Below are 20,340 nucleotides of genomic sequence, written 5' to 3'. Positions count from 1 at the left end.
AGAGGATAAAAGTGAGCCTTTGCACAACATTATTATTATATATCTAAAATCATGCTACAAGCTCTACAAGTCAAATGCATCAAAGAGATCATGTTTCATCTATAATTAGTTTCAATAGCCACTCTAGTTTGGCATAACCATGTGTATCTCGATTACCGATGTAATTCAGGAATCCAAAATTAGCTGCTCGATCGTCATTTCACCAAACAGAAAGCTTTAATAAATGTTCCACAATTGTACCATATGCCAAAGGTTTAACTATAGTGATGTTACATTTTTATCATGCTCACAGAGCTACCTCTAAGGAAATGACAAGGAAAGCTTGATCTCACCATTGCGCTTTAAGCTATTAAAGGCATAGTATCAAGATGAACTCTTGTGAATCTTCACAATTTCATGAACAGCTGAGAAGTCGAGGTCACCTAGCTCCATGCTCCTTGCCTTCTTGAAAGCCTACAGGGAATTGTAAAAAACCATGTTTCAGTGCAATTTTACAAACAAACTTCCTCTGACATGTAATACTTAACGACGCTGTTTTGAAGAACAGACTGAAACTTGATCACATTCTCATCCCATCTGTCTATATGTCAGCTCTGTACATTGAGAATTAAGAATTGGAGGTAAATCCCATACATAAACTCTGATTCATAGTTCACCAATTTTGTATTTGATGTGATAGAAAGAACAATTCGATTACTGGTGTAAGTTCTAATGATTAGTATACCATTATTTAACCATGTTTGCCTTGCAGGAGCTCTGTGCCGTTTATTTCTTGTTTTAAAAAAATAGGAAGCAGATTGTCTTTTCCAGACGTTCATAATATCATATTACTTAAAATGGCATGGCTATCCAACTCAAAAATATTGCTACCACCTTTTAATGTCTAGAGACAGCCAACTAAGATTTAAGTAAGAATATATAACCTCATTGGCTGCAGCTGCTGCGGGCATTGACACGGCATTTTCATCTCCCAGGGCAAGAGCCAACCTCATGTCCTTCTGCTGATGTTTTAGAGGAAATGCTGGGGAATAATTATTCTGGATCATAGTGGGCCCTTTAAGCCTGAACATTGGATTAGCAATTCCACCTAGATCCTGCCAAGATGCAGGGGCATCAACAGTTGTCCTAAAAACCAACAGAAGTTAACACAAAAAATTGTCGATGGCTTACCAGTACATCAAGAAGAGCATGAGGGTTCAGTCCACTCCTTTCAGCTAGTACAAGTCCTTCTGAGAACGCATTCATCATACTGCAAAGCACAAGTCACAGAAACCAATATCTTCCATTTAAGTGCATAAATACACCAGAATATCAGCAAAGGAAAGTTTAAAATGTCAAAATCATTAATTATCCTACATTGAGTGTACTTTAAACATCTCAGATACAGTTCTAGGCGAATTAAGGCTCCATGGTACAAGACTGTTCTGGTTGGTTACAGTTGGAAATCCTGAAATTCATCTCTGACATACACACTATCAAATATCCAACACTATCATATGGTTATTCCAGCAATCAAGAAAAGATTAATTTTTTTGGAAGTTGGTTATATTTTAGATGGGTATAGAAAAGGACTAGTATGATGGATATGATTTAAGTATCATGATGGGTAAGGATTTCAGCAAGTTTGATTGCTAACACTGATATCTTAGGGGAACTTTTTAACTTCCACTACTACGTAGACAAATCATATAATCCCGATGACAGATAGGCCCATGTTATTACGAAAACAACCCAGAATCATTGATTATCTATACACACATTTTATTAAAAATATGCTGGCTTATATTTTACTGGTTTTGATTTCAGAAAGACTCCACTTCCAAGATCATCCTTATAAAAGCAACAATTACCTGCCCATTATCATGTTGACAACAAGTTTCATTTTTGCTCCATTTCCAACATGACCCAAGAAGAAAGACTTCTTTCCCAAGACGTCGAAAGCAGGGATTGCTTCTTCATACAATGCCTACATTTTGCCAAGCAATAATGATTTACAATGGGAAAAGCAATTGGTGCTAGTAAGTTGCATCTATACAGTTACAGAGAGAAAAGGGGAAGGGGGAAGAGACAGAATAGTCTTTTCTATTGAAAAGATAAATGAGGAATTTTAGGAGTTCACATGCAAATGCCACGATTTTTAACCTAACATCATAATGTTGCATATACAAATCTACAGCTAGCAGTGGCATAAAGGTTTTCAGATAATTATGCCACAGACTCCTCTATCTCAGTTTTATTCTTCCCTATTTTGTTTTGATCATAAGAAATGTAAGAGAATTATTCACATATTGCATGAGAGCAAAACAACCATTCGAGGAAAGCTCCAAGTATGGGAATCCAATGAGATAGACACTACTTTGCTGAATTATCCATCTATCTATTCAAGGATAACATGATACCCAAATCACTGTAATTACTAACAGATTTGAAAATCTATATTGGGATTTTTGCCTTTAGCTACCAGATATATATATGTCTTCAAAAGTAAAACAAAAGCATAGGAGACTGCATTGAGGTTTGCCAACTTTACAGCCTCCATTATTTGGACAAGTTGTTCAATGTATTAGGACATAAAGTATGCAATCTATTGCACTAGAATTAATTCAACAAGCATAAATAATTAAACAAAATATCAATCTACCTCATCCCCAGCAGCAAGAATTACTAGTTGACCATCTTCTGCAGGTTTTTTGCTGCCTGATACAGGAGCTTCAAGGAAAGAACCGCCCTTGGCTGTAACCGCCTGTAAGATACCAGCTGCAAACCTTAGTTTGATAATATATCTAAAGCTGGCTCAATGTTATGTCTATCATACGACAAAAACAAGTAGCATCAAATGTGACAGAGGCCTCATAAGCTATATAAAGATGTCAAAGGAAAGTATCTGCAAATTTTATGAATAACGAAAGAAAGAACATACCATTCAAAACAAGTTACAAATTTATAAGCTGGTTGCTTGTTGACATCTCTGACAATGTAAGTATCTTTTTTAGAACCATGGTTATTTACGGGAACATTGAACCTCAATCGCTAATTTCTAAAGCATCAAAAACACCAACACTGAAACAAGACTATGTATTTAATGATTAGAGTTACAAGACCATTGCTGAAATAAACGAAGTCACAAAACGGGCTGAGAGTCTGAGATGAAACGGATGAGCAGCAAGTGGTAATACAAACCTTGTGAATCTTTGAGGAAGTATCATCATCCACTGTTGACATGTCAATATACCCTTTTCCACTGCCGATTTGCTCAAGAACGCCATCTTTGTCGAAAACCACCTAAGTGATCACCACAAACAAGGAAAACTTTAAGAAGAAAAATTCATTAGTGTAAACAAGAAGAGCTGCAGACTGCAGTAGAGATACGGACAGAAAGAGCAGCTGAAGGATCAGATAAAATTGCAACTGTAATGTTGCACTTTTTGACTACAGCTGCAGGGGTATCTCCAATTGTGGCCCCAAACTCCACCAGTTCTTCACACTGACAATCAAAAGAGCAAAACAGAAATCCTTAAGAGTTCAATTTCAAACTACTTAACACAAGAAATAACACGAATTTCACCGAAACTATAACCAGGTGATATCATGGCCTCCAAGTCTCATCAGCTTAATGAACTAATCTGTACTTAAGCTTTGCAAATTGTTAGAAACCGAAACAGAGGGAAAAAAAAAACAATCTATAATCATATTGGTCTGTAGATTCTCGAGATGATTCTAGGAAATACATGCATAAAATCAATCAAAATCAAAAGACGGATCATTACTGCATACTACATAGTAGAACTACTCCCTGTGAGAAATCGAAACAGAGAGAACAGTCTATAATCATATTATTCTATAGATTCTCGAGATGATTCTACGAAATACATGCATAAAATCAATCAAAATCAAAATACGAATCATTACTGCATACTACATAGTAGAACTTGACTGGGAGTACCTTAGCGAGCGTCCTGTTCCAAACAGTAACCTTGAAGCCATTCTTAAGTAGATTCATGGCCATAGCCTTTCCCATTATCCCGAGCCCCAAAAATCCTACCTCCATCTTCTTCTTCTTCTTCTCCTACCTCTCTTCCTGTGAAATTTTTTGGCTCAAACAAACACAGCGATCTCACTCTCTGATCGACTGATAATCAGAGTCCACGTTTATAGAAGGAAAGCATCCTTCACATAAAAATAAAAGGTAATTATAATAAGAAATAGATAGCCATCAAAGGATTAAAATAGAATTATTGATTCTTTCGGCATTAGACAACAATGGAAGGATGAATTATTTATATTCTTAAATTGTCTTGATTTGTTTAGGTGCGTTCGATTTTGGGGAATTAGGATTGGTAGTTGATGAACAGATCGATGCGTGCCACGTCATATTTTGTCCGTTATTTTGTCCTCCACTAATTTCGGATTCCACAAAGCAGGAATGTTAGCCTATGTTATACTTTTGGCCAATTGCTGTGACCCACGTGTACTATGTCATGCTCCTGAGTCATGACTATGATGTTTGGAGGGCCGGGCTTCGTTCAAATTAAGGGCTCAAATTCTTGGGCCTCGGGCTTGCTATGCCTTGTTTGAGGCAGCATAATCCAGGCCCTGCCATTGCAGAGAATACACTCCGGGCCTAAAAGGTAGCCCAATATTACAATATGTGCCAATAGGATAGTCCAATATAGGCAAAGGGCTCTAGAGTAAAGAGAATGCTTCGCTGGCCCGTTTAAGCCGGGCCGTTATATTCTTGGGTCTTCACAACGGGCCTATGGCTGATACTGCTGACAAGCAAGGAGGCGAAGGCAGCTGAAAAGAAGGCTCCACCACCAAAGCCAAAACCAGCTGCAAAAGCGTCGGCTAAGCCGCTGCCATGGATGATGGAGGAAGAAATAATTCCTGCAGTAAGAGCAATTTTTGAAGCTCAAGATGACATCTCTGAATTAGAGCTTTCTTTCCAAGAAAACAGGGTAAGTCTGCTACTTTCTCATTTACTGCATTTTACCTATAACATGTAACTCATTCCTTCTTAATCCCCAACCCAATACTGTTTCTAATCTCTTCCTGATTTCCAGTTCTTGTTTTTATTTTCCCCTTCAAAATAACAGTTGGACGGTTCCTTTCTAAAGCACGACAATTCATATTCATTTCTAGCATTCTTTCCTGGTTTTGACTTGCTTTCAAAAACTGTGCATTTGTTCTCTTACTGCAACTTATAGAGAGTTGAGCTCTGTTATCTTGTCCCAAAGCAGGTCCCAAAGGGTTTTCCCTATCCTCCAGTCCAACAGCTCAGGAGCAAGCACAGTTGAGGCCTTCCTCATTGATGAGAAGAAAATCACTTCACAACACGTTTTCTGGGTTGAAAAGCGTTTGGCAGCTCAAGGGATCATCCCAGTTTGCAAAGAATAAGCAGACGAGTCTATAAAAGAAATATTAACACATCAATCATCAAACACAAAAGGTCTCGTAGTATTTTAGATTCCATGAAAATTGTTGAAAAATGCAAATCCATAAAATAGCTACATAGGGTCCATCTGAAAAGCACAAGCCCGATTAAGATAAAGTACAATGTTGCCGTTGGACCATGGTTATACAAAATAAATTACATCTGGCATTGAAACAAAGCACAAGAGTTCAAAAGGTACTTTAACCATGAGGCAAACATAAGTTGATTTTGTAAAGTTCATGGGAATGTTAATAGTCAGAACCAGTATTAGCTTTAGCCATGGCATGGCGAAGTTCAGCCAAGAAGTCCATCCGCAACCCAGAAGAATCTCCAGCACTATTTGCTTGAGACATGAGCTGAGGAGAACAAATCCAAAATAAAGAGAGAGAAAGCGAGAGAGAGAGAGAGAGAGAGAGGGGCAAAGAAAGTATCGTGTATACCTGGTGAGGAAGTCTGAAATGCCCCCATGCTGATGGGCTACTTCCAGAGTACATAACTGGCCTCTCTGAACATATAAGCTAATCAGTAATTTTAAACGTTTTAAAGCACAAATATTTTAGACAAGCCACTGTAAATGGGGGCAGTTAATTATCAATTTGACCTCAAAAATTTTGAGCAGGACCTCATTTCTTCCAATATACTCGAGTTTCTTCACTTATTTTTTGTGTTCAGATGGAAAGAAAAGAAACAAACAACTCTGGTACAATAAGGCAGCAATAAAAGCTGTAAATCTCATACAATATCAGTCAACCACCAATAATTTCTAAGAACGCTACTTCTTTTACAATCATAGAGATTTCATAGTGCCAAGACAAAAGACGCACAAATATAGATGATATAAGTAAGTATTTCCAAAACCAAATAGTCAAGGGCGGATTTAGGGGGGGACTACAGCCTGTTTGGTAATTATATATATATACTTACATATATATACACATATATGCATGCACATATATACACATATATAAGGATACATGCATGCATACATACATATACATATAGATATATACTACTATAATTATACATAAATAAATAAAAATACAATTATATACAAGTTCATACCTAAATATACACTTAGCGACCTAAAAAAAACACACTCCGTACCTACTCTCCTTCGTTGGTGCAAGTGTGTAACCGTATTGCTTCGTAAGTTCGTCTCAAGACTCTCAACTAACAATAAGCCTAAATGTCTAATCAACTAATTTCAGTAACTTGTACTATCAATTAAATAGATGTAATGAAAATAGCCTAAAAAAAAATTCTGAGGGCGCTGCCCCCGGACCCCCACCAACTTTTAACAGTCCCCCCTAACGTGAATTCCTGGTTCCGCCCTTGCAAATAGTTATTCTCAAATTAAATCCCAACACACCAACTTCCAGACCAGTTAAGCAGTCACAAAATAATGAAACTTCAGGTTCGCTCCACACTCACCAGATAAATCTATTGTCGTATCATTATAGAAATTCATTGCAGCTGCCCAACCTGCACATAAAAATGCATAAAACGGTAATTACATGACAAAAAATTGCATGCATATGACCTTAAAATCACCAGACCACAAGTCCATCACTCTCAGTAGAAAGTTGCTAATTATACTTAGATAATCTGCAGAACAAATTCAGAATGGCACAATGAATGTAAAGGCTAAGACTACTGGGTAAAATTCTCAAACAAAAATCAACTCTGCATCTCAAAGGTGGAGTAAAGAAACCCCAAAAACACCTTCACATTTCTGAGAAACCCAAGCTCTCAAGGTCATGGTTATATTTTTTAAGTAGCAGGGACATCCTGATTCCAGTACAATTATTAGTAGACTGCATGAACATACAGCAGAATTTGTTCTGCTCATTGGAATACCGAATAAATTCAATTTGTTTCCAGATTATCAATTACTTGATATATGACATCCATTTAAGGTCATTGCTATATGGTACTTTTCAAAAAATAACTCTAAAGATGGAACAACATACAAATCAATATAATAGTTTAATACAAGCATCCATGCAAAGGTAGTGGAAATGTACGTTCATTCAAAAAATGAGAAGCTGCACTGTGGGAACACCCTTCTAAAGCTATTAGCACTGGATGAGTGTTCTCGTTCAAGAGGCTGCTGCTCCCCGTCTCACCATGTTCTGCAGCAGGAATATTTCTTAAAGTGACAGACTGATTCTTCTCTGCATCAATCCCACAAAAAAAATTTAGCATATTCAAGTTGATCTGCAAATTTTAATGAAACCTCAATTTACACATGACAATCAGTGTCAGGGCTCAAAATTTACTATTGTTACAAAAGGCATCTGATCTGCATGACAAGCTCAAGAACATTACACTAGAACTCAACTACATTATCAATAATGAATCAGTATAACTTTCCTATAACAACTTCTAAAACGCGAGTAAAATACATAATGAAACACACACCCACAAGAGCAGCAATAGCTTTAGAAAAAGAGACAGAAAAAATTAAAACTACTTCAGCCATAACATGCCTTTTAATGATGATGAGAAAGTAGCCAGTTCCTGCGGAAAGATCAATGGGACCCAGCGCAAAACAGCAACGGCATGAAAGTATGAAACAGAAAAGAAACAATTGAAATTTCGGCTGGCACATCCTTGGAAAGATAAGGGAGGGGAAAAAATTCACCCATGTATGATTTTTCATTTGAAGCACATAATTGGGATGTAATAACTTTCACCTCCAGACCCCAGTTCCCATCAATTAAGTGGAGTAAATGTTGAAGGTAAGGAAACCAACTGGAGGTATTTGAGCCACCATCACCCCCAAAAACCATAGCTTTAGCTTTATTTTAAAAAACTAATAAACGAAAATGTCCAACGATAACTATAATTTAGAGTGTGTACGAGCACACTGCAGTTCTAAAGGAAGAACCGGAATAAAAAATCAATGTTGAAAGCTAATATATCATATTTGAGACTAGTAAAAACACTAACCTGCTGATTTGCGCCTATTGAGAGACCGAGTTCTGTAACGTCCAGTAAAACAAAAAGAAATGCACGATAATTCATATAACGCATCAAGAAGGTTTGAACAAGTTAACGATAGATCAGAGATAGAGAGAGAGAGAGAGAGAGAGAGAGAGCGTTTGCCTTTGATTGGGAGGTGCATAGCGCTTGATAACTGGTTCAGCCACAGCAGCAGACGTCGTTGAATTGTCCAGCATCATCTCCACCCTTTCTCTCGCTCTCTGTCTCTGTCTCTCTCTCTCCCCCTTGGACTTTCTCTGTTACACAGTTACAGTTTTGCCCCGTTCAATAAAATAATAAAATTGATTATTTTTACATTAACGGATTGACCCCTATTGTTTGACACGATTTCAGTTGTGCCCCTCTGGGACTCTGGGTGTTCTTTTTAGAATTTCAACCTCGTAGTTTTTATTTTCTATTTTTTCAAATTCAACATTGCTCCCCTAAAGTGACTAATATGTGACCTAACAAGCTTTCTCTGCTTTGGTCTCCATGATTTTGAACAGCTTCGATGGCATTATTCACAAATCACAACCGCCGCTGAGAGATTTTGTGAGTCTATTAGAATTAGGGCTGTTATTGGTACGGTTACCGTTAACAATTACGGAATACCGTTACCATACCAATTCTTTTGGTAACTCAAAAAATGTTACCGTTACCGTTACCGGAAGAGTCGGTATACCGATCGATCGGTAATGGTAAGTCGGTAATTGGTAAATTTACCAATTCTTAAAACCTATTTAAAAAAGAGAAGAAAAAAAAGCATTTATGCTTAAGAGTCATTGTATGAGACTATAACACTTTGATCTTGTATACAATACCAATAATAAAATTGATAGATTAATGAGAAGGATCATTGTGCTACATGTGAATCAGAGAAAAGATCTATCAATCGGAGAAAAAAAGAAAGGAGAATTCACATAACATTATTCCAACAATCTATAACAGAAAATCTTTCATTTCATTAATTTCTAATATTTTTAGTATCCGAAGTGTTTTAAACTCCACAGCAGGAAAGCTAGAAGAAACAAGATAAATAAAAGATAAAAGACCATAATGGAAAGAGAGAAGAAAAGCCTGTAATCAATACCAACAAAGCATTTTGTTATGTAACAAACACTGCTTTAAAGTTAATGAAATTGCTACGAGTGATATATAAATAATAACACTAAAAATAATCAATGGTCTAGATTAAATTAGATTAATCTAATAGTCATAATTAAATAAAACTAAAACTAAAAATAATATTAATATATATGTCGGTAATCGGGAAATTTACCGGTTTTGAACTTTGCTTACCGTTACCGTTACCAAAGTCATCGGTAAATTTACCGTACCGAACAATTGGTAACGGTATACCAATCTTTTGCTATTTTCGGTAACCAATACGTCGGTAATGGTATACCAATGGATAATTTACCATACCAATAACAGCCCTAATTAGAATCCGAAACATCATTCCTTTTAAGGGTTTGGGTTTAGCTGAAGTAATAAAGGCCCTGTAGTCAATCTATACGGGACCGAAGCCCAAATTAGGGTTATGGGCTTTGTGGCGAAAGAAGGGCCTGAAGGCATATATGAAAAATTATTCAGCTTGGGCTCCAAGGGGCGCTTTGTGAATTATTTTAGGTTCCATTTCGCCATATTCTAGACTGGACTGGACCAAGGCCCATTGGAATTACTGCAAGTGAAGGGCCGAGGCCCGAAAGACATATTGTTATTTAGATCGTGCCGGGCGTTTGTGAATCTAACAACACTAGATTTTTTGAGGACTTGGGAGGCAATGCCGAAGTAGTAGTATGGTCGAGAAGTTGCCATTTGGCACAGGAGACGTTGTGTCAGCAACATCAAAGGTTATCAATATCGTTTATCTAGTTATTCATCCCACGTGTGCACACCCAGTTGGACAACCAGATCACAACCTAATCTTAAACTTGGCCCACCTCTCAAATACACCAGGATTTCAAGCCCTCAAGTAGTGGCCTGGATTCATTCCAACTCTGCCTGCCTTGTTTATTGTAGGCAAGAGCACCATAATTCTTTTCAGTTCTCAATATAAAATTTTCGTAGAAAGCAAGGGGAAGCAAAGAAGAAGAAATGGCAACTCAAGCACTGGTATCATCCTCTCTGACCTCTTCAATGGAGGCTGCTAGGCAAATATTTGGAGCAAAACCAATTCAGTCTCCAGTTGGGTCATCAAGGAGAGCTCCCTTTGTTGTCAGGGCTGCTTCCACTCCCCCAGTCAAGGTCCTTAATTTCATCAAACTCACTTTTTGGGTTTCTAATTTTCTATTACTCAATTACATACCTTACTAATTAAAGACTTTGGTTATACTATTTTGCAGCAAGGAGCAGACAGACAACTGTGGTTTGCATCCAAACAAAGCCTTACTTACCTGGATGGCAGGTAAACTCATGCACCCACATCAGTTTTGTCTTGACTATCAGACGAATTCTAGTTAGCATTTGATGCTGAATTTGATTTTACAGCCTCCCTGGTGACTTTGGATTCGACCCACTAGGACTCTCTGACCCTGAAGGCACTGGAGGGTTCATAGAGCCAAGATGGTTGGCCTATGGTGAGATCATCAATGGAAGATATGCCATGTTAGGTGCAGTTGGTGCTATTGCTCCTGAGATTTTTGGGAAGCTTGGACTCATTCCTCCAGAAACTGCCCTCCCTTGGTTCAAAACTGGTGTGATTCCTCCTGCTGGGACATACAACTACTGGGCAGACCCATACACACTGTTTGTGTTTGAGATGGCACTAATGGGTTTTGCAGAGCACAGAAGATTCCAAGATTGGTATAATCCTGGTTCTATGGGTAAGCAGTATTTCTTGGGATTGGAGAAGGGTTTGGGAGGGTCTGGCAATCCAGCTTACCCTGGAGGACCATTCTTTAACCCTCTTGGATTTGGAAAAGATGAGAAGTCACTGAACGATTTGAAGCTGAAGGAGGTGAAGAATGGAAGACTAGCTATGTTGGCAATCGTGGGTTATTTCATACAAGCTCTTGTTACAGGAGTTGGGCCATTCCAAAACCTTCTGGATCATTTGGCTGATCCTGTCAACAACAATATCTTGACTAACCTCAAGTTCCATTAAGCCTTGCAGTTGTTGGTTGTCAGTTGTCACAGGTCAACTACCTCCCTTTCATCTCTTGTTTCATCCCTTGTGGTCTACTGTAATTTCCTGTAAGAAACGATGCGTGAAGGACTTAATACATTGCATGTTTAATGTAAGCGACTCTCAAAACGATGTGTGAAGGACTAAGTAGTAAATACATTGCATGTTTAATATATGCGACTCAGTCATTTATAACATCAAGCATCTTGGCCTAGGATATATAACAGAGACCAATTGCAGGTGTAAGCAATTCAAATAATATTGATGGCAATTATCCTGCCATTCCAGGGAAAAAAGGGGGGGGGGGAACCTCAGGATTCTTAACACCCACAATGCTGCAATGCCTGTAGCAAAATCAATGGTCCGAATGTGGAAGAAGAACAGCATTTTTCATATCGAGCCTCTGGTTAAGAGGAGAAGAACAATTGTAATTCTACAAAAACTAAGACATTGTATTTTGTGATTCCCAAGCAGATGTGCGAATTCTTGCAATGGGCGCTAACTTAAGTACGCACTATGCAGTAACTTATATTTTAGAACATAGTTGTAAGTTTGTAACAACTGGAGAGGCAAAAACTTCCCCAGCTCTTCAAAGTTAACGTCTACTTTCATGACCTTCAGGTTGACAGGTGAGGAACACATGCCACCACTCAAAATAAAGGTCAAGCATGGCTCAAACTAAGCAGATAACATCACTGGTTCATCTGCAGTGGAATCCACAGGCCTGCAAAACCATTAGCCATGACCCTTGAATTATGAGAAATACAAATTCTTCAGCAGGCGATTACGATCATGTATCAGGGAGCTTGGCCTCAAGTCAAGAACCGAATAGACAACCAACATACGACAGTAGTAAAAGACTATCAGAAGTAGAATCAACTAGGGAGAAATAAACCATACACTTTAAGCATGGAGGACAACATGTGCCATCAAGTAGAGGTGTATAGTCTCTACCTTCGAATAACATCTTCATAGTACTTACGCAAACGACCCTCTACCATTTTTTCTATTGCCATCTGAGACTTCCCTGTACTTTCTGCCTGAGACCACACCAGTGAATAGCTTGAATTTTCAGAAGCAGGAACATAATAATATGAAAAGGCAGTTTATAACTTATACACATTATAACTTAAATTCATCAACATACAAATACAAGTAAATGCACACACAGAGACCATGTTGGCAGACTCATCATAGAATATTGCTAAACTTTGCTGTTTTCAGCGAAACCATGACCATGTTAATCGAACAAATTCCAACACGGTTGACCATGTTAATGATGAAAAAACTGAACCACCAGAATGTGAAACCAGGGAACTAAAAAGAAGGATAGCAATATATCATAGAAAAAATAACCTCCAAATTTTCGGCCCTAACAGGATATACAGGAGAAGCTTGCTACAAATCATCAACCAATAGAACTCGCCTTGCTAAAGGCAAGGCCTACAAGAACACTAAAAATTAAGCAGCTTTAAATAAAATTGTGATAAATAGTAGTCACAAAGTTTCAACAATCTAACAACAGAGATAATATAAGCAATTAAAATAGTCACAAACATAAACACTAACCAAGTACTGAAAGATTTTCTTTCTAGCAACAAAGTCAGTCTCACAGTTAAGTTCAATCACAGCAGCCTTCCCCTCATTCTGTGCCAAGGCTAGCAAGCCCTCCGAGGCTGTCCGGGATGACTTTTTCCACGCTAGAACCTTCCCTATTTTCCCCAGCTACTTCTGTGCAGCCTCTGCATCGCAATTGAAGCCTCGATAAGCACACATAAACCACAAAATCCAAACTTCAATAAAAAAAAAAAGTATTACCTATGTCCCAGTTGCAATCAACGAGAGCCAACTTGACGTCCTTGATGGGGGCGCTGGTTTGTTCCCTCAATTGCTTTATCAGATTCATTTGACCCGATGCAGCAGAAACTTGAGAGGTGAATCGACGCGATAGCAAAGCAAAAGGAGACACTGAATGGGTTTTACTCTCCGTAACTTGAGAAATTGCAAGTAGAGTAACTGCGCACGGAGCTACTCATTCTGGAGCTAATTATTTTCTGATTAGAACTTCTCTCAGTTCGAGAGAGAGCCATTTCGATTTTCAATGAGTGTGTTTACACGCTAGTGGTTTGACTTGCAAGTGAGAACCAAACAACAACAACCAGGGTTTAAGGGTTTGAGGCAATGTTTAGAGTATATTCTACTTTTAAACGTCCTCACTCCTCCCCTAAAATTTCCAAGCAATTTACTTGCGAGAGGTGAAACGAACGGCTACCGGGAAGTTGAGCTTCGTGGTTGTTGTAAACCTTCGTCGCCGTGATCTATTCCGGTAACGGAGCACCTAGGAATAGGATTAGGAGGATGGCTCTTCGGGCTATAATGGTTGGGGCCGTTGGGCTCCAACTTGTATAGAGTACCTGTCTGAGCCCCTTCTTTGGTAAGGGAAAAAGTCAAAGGAATCAAAGATTGAACTAGAGTTGAAGCAAGACACAAAGGAGGTGGGATCTGTTAATAAATCAAAGATCAAACTGGTTTTTTAAATTTGGTTCTCACACATCCACTGATGTGGAACATCGTTGTGAAATACCACATCGGTGATATGTGGTTTCAAGTTTCAGTATATAAGTTAAGCAAACCTAACATTAGTCAATCGGTTTTCTAGTGGCTAGTTAGACCTACTTGTTGTTGGGCTTGGGCCTGGATTTACATCAGAGCAGGTTTCGAAAACACTTGCAGCCAAGGCCCACGGGCAGTTGGCACATGCCAAGCCCCGAGGGGCGGATGACTGGTCGTGTTGTCTGCCGCGGCCCAGGCCCCTGTGGGGACAGATGACTGGGCATGGCACGGCCCGGAGGGTAGCAGCGGCGTGTCGTAGATGGTGAGAATTATGTGGAACATCGTTGTGAAATACCACATCGGTCGTCTGTGGTTCCAACATTAGTCAATCGGTTTTGCCCGGAGGGTAGCAGTGGCGTGTCGTAGAGGGTGAGAATGATGTGGAACATCGTTGTGAAATACCACATCGGTCGTCTGTGGTTCCAAGTTTCAGTATATAAGTTGGGCAAGCCTAACATTAGTCAACCGGTTGTTGTTGGGCTTGGGCCTGGATTTACATTAGAGCAGGTTTCGAAAACACTTGCAGCCAAGGCCCACGGGCAGTTGGCACATGCCAAGCCCCGAGGGGCGGATGACTGGTCGTGTTGTCTGCCGCGGCCCAGGCCCCTGTGGGGACAGATGACTGGGCATGGCACGGCCCGGAGGGTAGCAGCGGCGTGTCGTAGATGGTGAGAATTATGTGGAACATCGTTGTGAAATACCACATCGGTCGTCTGTGGTTCCAACATTAGTCAATCGGTTTTGCCCGGAGGGTAGCAATGGCGTGTCGTAGAGGGTGAGAATGATGTGGAACATCGTTGTGAAATACCACATCGGTCGTCTGTGGTTCCAAGTTTCAGTATATAAGTTGGGCAAGCCTAACATTAGTCAACCGGTTTTACCGATTTTCTAATAGCTAGTTAGGCCTACTTGTTGCTGGGCTAAGGCCTGGATTTACATCAGACACCGTCCAAGAAAATAATGAACGGGTGGGATCTGTTATTGGCTAATTAAAATGCTGGAACCTATTAAGTCAACGATTGGTCCCCCACAAAAGGCCTGGATTTACATCAGACACCGTCCAAGAAAATAATGAACGGGTGGGATCTGTTATTGGCTAATTAAAATGCTGGAACCTATTAAGTCAACGATTGGTCCCCCACAAAAAGGGACTTTGTAGTGTTGACTTGGCAGGTGGTTGAACGGGTGGGATCTGTTATTGGCTAATTAAAATGCTGGAACCTATTAAGTCAACGATTGGTCCCCCACAAAAGGGAACTTTGTTAGTGTTGACTTGGTAGTTGGTTGTGCCTGTAGTAGACTAATACAGAGAGTTGAAAAACCAGGACCTCCATCCATTTCTCTCGACCTTGCCTAAGCACGAAATATATTAAGTAGCATACAGAGAGAGAGGGTAATACCTCTCGCGTTTTGTTCCTTTGGCAAAATCCGGAACAAATTCTCAGTTGGAGTCATCTGGGCTTCATTTCTACGTATTCGAGCCGTGTGGTATCCACCCGAGACCATCTGTGTTGCCGGCCATTGATACTGCATGAATTTTATAGATATGCCCCCAAGGTACTCCCTAATCTCGATTGATTAGCTTTCTCTTCTTTGTATTTCTCATTTCATGTGTAGATATTCGCGTTCGTGTATCTATAGATTCGTCTTCTGTAGATCTATTTTGTGGACTGAGTTCTGTTACTGTGAGTTTTTGTACTTTGTGGTCTTATTTGATTAGGCAATTTGAATTTGAGTTTTCTTGTATCTCAATTTTGTCATGTCTGTTGGTTATCTGGAAATCAATTTTCCGTTGACTTTATCTGATGTGTTTTGCTTGTGTGTAAGAAGGTTCTGATTCGTAGTTTGAGCAGTTGAAGCATTGGATAATGGATCCAATGCTTGAGAATTGGATTTGTTGGATAATTTATTAGCTATATTTGGTGTAACTTGAATTATTTTTTTTAATTCTAGGAATTGTTGTGTTCTTTCACCTGAGTTTGGATATTCAGATCAAAGAAGCTGACATTGGTGATCCTTTTTATCTGTAGATTTGATGGTTGATGCGTCCCTTAGAGTAGTGTAGACTGAGCATTATTTCAGAGATCTGGTTTATTAGATGACTTTCTTGATGACATCAAAAAGTAAGACGACCAAAATCTTCTGGGCTCTCCTGTTTCTGGTTCTCTTTGCCCATGCATGCGTTGGGTTTTATCAGCCAGAAAGCTACATGCACACCTTTGCACCTGGTGATCACATATCTGCTAAAGTTAACTCATTGACTTCTATTAATACTGAGCTTCCATTCAGCTACTACAGTCTGCCTTACTGCAAACCCCTTGGTGGAATCAAGAAGAGTGCCGAGAATCTTGGACAACTCCTTATGGGAGATCAGATTGTTAACTCGCCGTACCGATTTCGGATGAATGTCAATGAGACTGTGTTTCTCTGCATTACACATCCATTGAGTGAACATGAGGCTGAGATTTTGAAGCAGAGAACCCGTGATCTGTATCAAGTGAATATGATTCTAGATAATCTTCCTGTGATGAGGTATGCAACACAGAATGGGGTTAAAATTCAGTGGACAGGATTCCCAGTTGGGCATATAGCATTTGGCAGTAATGATGATTACATTATCAACCACCTCAAGTTCACAGTCTTGATCCACAAGTACGAAGGAAGTGGTGTAGAGATTATCGGTACTGGGGAAGAAGGTATGGGTGTGATTTCTGAAGCTGATAAGAATAAGGCTTCCGGTTTCGAGATTGTTGGTTTTGAGGTACAACCTTGTAGTATCAAGTATGATCCTGAAGCGACGACAAAACTCCACATGTATGACAACATTCCATCTGTGAGCTGCCCCTTTGAGCTTGACAAGTCTCAAATAATAAGGGACCAAGAGAGAGTATCCTTCACTTATGAGGTTGAGTTTGTGAAAAGTGATATTAGATGGCCATCTCGATGGGATGCTTATTTGCAAATGGAAGGTGATAGTATTCACTGGTTTTCAATCCTTAATTCTCTCATGACGATTGCAATTGTGTTCGTCATATTCTTATGGATTGTGAGAAGGGATTTGACTAGATATGAAGAATTGGAAAAAGAAGCTCAACCACAGTTGAGTGAGGAGCTTTCTGGGTGGAAGCTCGTTGTGGGTGATGTATTCAGAGAACCAGAGTGCTCCAAACTTCTTTGCGTGATGGTTGCCGATGGGGTACAGATTGTGGGTATGGCAGTTATCACTATTGTTTTTGCAGCCCTTGGTTTCATGTCACCGGCATCACCACGAGGAATGCTTTTGACAGGGATGATAATTCTTTTCCTTTTATTGGGCATTATTGCTGGTTATGTTGGTGTACGAATGTGGAAAACCATCAAGGGAACTTCAGAGGGGTGGAAGTCAGTTTCATGGTCAGTTGCATGCTTCTTTCCTGGAATCGTCTTTGTTATCCTTACAGCATTAAACTTCCTTCTCTGGGGCAATAATAGTACTGGTGCTATCCCAATTTCCACATATTTTCTACTGCTGGCTCTCTGGTTCTGCATATCAGTGCCACTCACCCTCTTGGGAGGATTTTTTGGCACACGAGCTGAGGCCATCAAGTATCCTGTGCAAACCAACGAGATACCTCGGGAAATTCCAGCCCGCAAATATCCATCATGGCTTTTGGTTCTTGGTGCTGGAATCCTTCCTTTCGGAACTCTCTTCATTGAGCTTTTCTTCATCCTCTCTAGCATCTGGCTTGGGAGGTACTATTATGTCTTCGGGTTCCTGCTGATAGTTCTTTCCCTGCTGGTGGTTGTTTGCGCTCTAGTATCGGTGGCCTTAACCTATATCCATCTCCGTCTGGAGAACTGGCGGTGGTGGTGGAAATCTTTCTTCGCCTCGGGTTCGGTAGCTCTATACGTCTTCCTGTACAGTGTTAATTACATGGTTTATGACCTACAGGGTTTGAGTGGTCCTGTGTCAGCCATGCTCTATCTCGGATATTCATTGCTCATGGCAGTCGCGATCATGTTGTCTACTGGAGCCATTGGCTTCCTCATGTCCTTCTACTTTCTGCACTACCTCATCTCATCCGTAAAGATTGACTAGCACAATTGCCTTTCGTGATCTTCGTCAACCAGTCAAGATTTAAACAACAGCAGTCCTCGCCAGAGTAGTTTATAACAGAAAATTTGTGGGCTGGGAGGTGCTTGGCCTTTTTTTCTTGTAGTGAACTAATAGTGTGTTTTGCGTTTTTTATAATAAATCTACGACGACCAAAGCATTTAGCTGAAAATCATGTAATTGATCCTCATGAATTCCCAAAATATATTTTGGCCAGAGCAAGACTTGAATCCATTTATATACATTCCCAATTGATTGGGAATGATAAACTGTAGCACCCGATTCGAGTGGTCAAGATTATAAGTCTCTGCAATGCGATATAGGGCGGATGTAAAATTTGAGTAAGGGAGCAATTGCCCCCTCCTTTACTTTATGAAAAAAAATATCTAAGATACTATTACTTTGTTGAATTTTGCCCCCTTTATTTTTAAAAAGTACTCTATATATTATTCATTCTTTCAATTTTGCCCGCTTTTAAATCATATTTTTCCAAATCCATCTTCATTAGACTTTTTTATTCCAAATCCATTAGATTTCTATATACAAAGTCCATAAAGTCGAAAGAGCTAAAGGCCACTTTACTCTCTCAACTAGTCCACAAAGTCCAACCCATTTAACTTAACTCAATTGCATTTTGTTTCTCTCTATCTCTCGACTTTTAACTCTATCTTAAAGATATCAAACTAGCAAAATGAGTAGTGACGTTGACGGTCAACGAGTGAGCTATGAGTTTGTGACGAAGTGATGGTTTGACGACAACATGGTGCATTCGTATTCAATTGGATCTAGTAATACCAATGGACAATGATAATGAACTTTTCAACTTTTGAGTCATTTAAAAACAGTACTTCTCAACAATTTTCCCCTATAAATGGTGTTAAAATTTTTTTGAGGACGTTGGCTCTGAACCTCCGACAAATTGTTTGTCCCCATTTGTCTAGAACTCTAGTTCTGCCCTTGAGTGCAATGTCAAGTTTGGTAGTGCTTAACGAGCTATACGATGAAGCTAAGTCTATTGTCCTACATCATCCAGAAGAAGATGTAAAGTAGATAATATAATAAGTCAAACTTTCAAAGTAGTTTCATGGGCTCAAATTAATATAGGTTGGTCCTAGACCTAGGAAGACAAAGTCGTGTAAACCAACATGAAATAGATTTCGTCCTCAAATGTATTATTGAATATTGAGCACCCTACCTAGTCCGGAAAGAACTATTTTGGGCTTGGGCTCATTACTCATTAAGCCCATTTATTGATTATCCAGCCCAATAGTCTCGTGTCTCTTGTAGGTTTGGGAAAAATGGGTTTTTTCCTAATAAATAAAGGAAAAAAGAGGTTAATTAAAGACAAATTTGATGTACGTTTTTATCAGAGAATTGAAAACTTCTGGAAGAAAATTAGATGAAGACAAATAATTCCTCTCAAACTTCTATAAAGAAATAACAACTATGAACTAACCACATGTGCAGAGCACTAAATAACATAAATTATTTATGTTTATAAAAAAAGCATAAATTATATTCTTTCAATTCAAGAAAATTAAGCAGTAATATCCAAAACAAGAGTTGACCAAGCACAAAATGATTGTAACAACAAAAAAACTAACAAAATATTCTCTACTTAATAGTTAATTAATAGCTAATTTTTCTTAGAGTCACTTTTAGGTTTTGACTTGCTAGTGTGGAATGAGAAACTACACGGGAGCACACATCATGCTTATATTTGAAATTCTAATTAAGAATATCAACAAATAAAGCAAAGAAAATAAGTCCAACGTATGAATTACGGTATGTTCTAATTAAGATTATCAATAAAAAAAATTAAGAATATCAATAAATAAAGTAGAGAAAATCACCAAGTATGACAACATATATAAATATGGTATGTTTAATTCAGAACCCTCAACAAATATCAACAAGTAAAGGAGAGAAAATAAGTCCTACATATAAATTATGGTATGTTTCAACGATTTTTTTTTGTTTGAAATAAAAAATAAATTCACCATTATTGAAACATCGAATATTTTGAGTTTATATCAATGGTCTAGAATGATAAATTGTTATGGTTTTTTTATACTGAATTTTATTTGGAAT

The 20,340-nt window shown here is 38.8% G+C and overlaps 4 protein-coding genes, 1 long non-coding RNA gene and 1 pseudogene across 9 annotated transcripts; 3 read left to right on the top strand and 3 right to left on the bottom strand.

Annotated features, from left to right (window-relative positions):
* Positions 1-164: 164 nt before the first annotated feature.
* LOC119999607 (glyoxylate/succinic semialdehyde reductase 1-like) lies at positions 165-4,222 on the bottom strand. Its single transcript, XM_038847275.1, has 8 exons — positions 3,944-4,222; positions 3,374-3,484; positions 3,181-3,282; positions 2,642-2,743; positions 1,851-1,966; positions 1,171-1,249; positions 924-1,094; positions 165-453 (listed from the first exon to the last, which is right to left on the bottom strand). Exons 1-8 carry the CDS (start codon positions 4,046-4,048, stop codon positions 364-366), a joined length of 876 nt encoding a protein of 291 aa, XP_038703203.1. The 5' UTR covers positions 4,049-4,222; the 3' UTR covers positions 165-363.
* A 201-nt stretch (positions 4,223-4,423) lies between these two features.
* Positions 4,424-5,400, top strand: LOC120000577 (annotated as a pseudogene).
* A 35-nt stretch (positions 5,401-5,435) lies between these two features.
* On the bottom strand, positions 5,436-8,666 carry LOC119999773. The gene is made up of 6 exons (XM_038847516.1): positions 8,540-8,666; positions 8,384-8,415; positions 7,456-7,605; positions 6,863-6,913; positions 5,872-5,936; positions 5,436-5,787 (listed from the first exon to the last, which is right to left on the bottom strand). The coding sequence occupies exons 1-6, from the start codon at positions 8,614-8,616 to the stop codon at positions 5,680-5,682; spliced, it is 483 nt and encodes a 160-aa protein (XP_038703444.1). The 5' UTR covers positions 8,617-8,666; the 3' UTR covers positions 5,436-5,679.
* A 1,740-nt stretch (positions 8,667-10,406) lies between these two features.
* LOC119999499 (photosystem I chlorophyll a/b-binding protein 3-1, chloroplastic-like) lies at positions 10,407-11,716 on the top strand. Its single transcript, XM_038847101.1, has 3 exons — positions 10,407-10,663; positions 10,762-10,823; positions 10,907-11,716. Exons 1-3 carry the CDS (start codon positions 10,514-10,516, stop codon positions 11,520-11,522), a joined length of 828 nt encoding a protein of 275 aa, XP_038703029.1. The 5' UTR covers positions 10,407-10,513; the 3' UTR covers positions 11,523-11,716.
* Positions 11,717-11,843: 127 nt separating this feature from the next.
* On the bottom strand, positions 11,844-13,876 carry LOC119999500. 4 transcript variants are annotated; one of them, XR_005468460.1, is made up of 4 exons: positions 13,362-13,876; positions 13,157-13,285; positions 12,498-12,583; positions 11,844-12,267 (listed from the first exon to the last, which is right to left on the bottom strand). It is a non-coding gene; the product is annotated as an uncharacterized LOC119999500 (long non-coding RNA). The 4 variants fall into 4 exon arrangements; XR_005468459.1 differs by having other exon boundaries at positions 11,852-12,267; positions 12,444-12,583; XR_005468458.1 differs by having other exon boundaries at positions 11,851-12,583; positions 13,113-13,285.
* A 1,647-nt stretch (positions 13,877-15,523) lies between these two features.
* On the top strand, positions 15,524-18,365 carry LOC119999645 (transmembrane 9 superfamily member 12-like). Of its 2 annotated transcripts, none has more exons than XM_038847336.1 (2): positions 15,524-15,713; positions 16,187-18,365. In XM_038847336.1, exon 2 carries the CDS (start codon positions 16,255-16,257, stop codon positions 18,232-18,234), a length of 1,980 nt encoding a protein of 659 aa, XP_038703264.1. In that variant the 5' UTR covers positions 15,524-15,713; positions 16,187-16,254; the 3' UTR covers positions 18,235-18,365. The 2 variants fall into 2 exon arrangements, with proteins under 2 accessions (XP_038703264.1, XP_038703265.1); XM_038847337.1 differs by having other exon boundaries at positions 16,110-18,365.
* The last annotated feature ends 1,975 nt before the right edge of the window (positions 18,366-20,340 follow it).

The sequence above is a fragment of the Tripterygium wilfordii genome, chromosome 6 (genome assembly GCF_013401445.1).
Source record: "Tripterygium wilfordii isolate XIE 37 chromosome 6, ASM1340144v1, whole genome shotgun sequence".
NCBI lineage: Eukaryota > Viridiplantae > Streptophyta > Magnoliopsida > Celastrales > Celastraceae > Tripterygium > Tripterygium wilfordii.
Note: the sequence above shows the minus strand (reverse complement) of the source record. Positions and strands in the feature narration are given on the sequence as shown.

Bases quoted from the DNA above. Each gene is read 5' to 3' on its own strand.
- LOC119999773 (XM_038847516.1), bottom strand. From the start codon at position 8,616: ATGATGCTGGACAATTCAACGACGTCTGCTGCTGTGGCTGAACCAGTT. The intron at 8,416-8,539 runs GCAAACGCTCTC...TGGACGTTACAG, and splicing joins TATGCACCTCCCAATCAAAG to AACTCGGTCTCTCAATAGGC. The intron at 6,914-7,455 runs GTACATTTCCAC...TTTTATGTGCAG, and splicing joins TTCTCATTTTTTGAATGAAC to GTTGGGCAGCTGCAATGAAT.
- LOC119999499 (XM_038847101.1), top strand. From the start codon at position 10,514: ATGGCAACTCAAGCACTGGTATCATCCTCTCTGACCTCTTCAATGGAG. The intron at 10,664-10,761 runs GTCCTTAATTTC...ACTATTTTGCAG, and splicing joins CTTCCACTCCCCCAGTCAAG to CAAGGAGCAGACAGACAACT. The intron at 10,824-10,906 runs GTAAACTCATGC...TTGATTTTACAG, and splicing joins CTTACTTACCTGGATGGCAG to CCTCCCTGGTGACTTTGGAT.
- LOC119999645 (XM_038847336.1), top strand. From the start codon at position 16,255: ATGACTTTCTTGATGACATCAAAAAGTAAGACGACCAAAATCTTCTGG.
- LOC119999607 (XM_038847275.1), bottom strand. From the start codon at position 4,048: ATGGAGGTAGGATTTTTGGGGCTCGGGATAATGGGAAAGGCTATGGCC. The intron at 3,485-3,943 runs GTACTCCCAGTC...TTTGATTGTCAG, and splicing joins GGAACAGGACGCTCGCTAAG to TGTGAAGAACTGGTGGAGTT. The intron at 3,283-3,373 runs GTCCGTATCTCT...GTGATCACTTAG, and splicing joins ATCCTTCAGCTGCTCTTTCT to GTGGTTTTCGACAAAGATGG.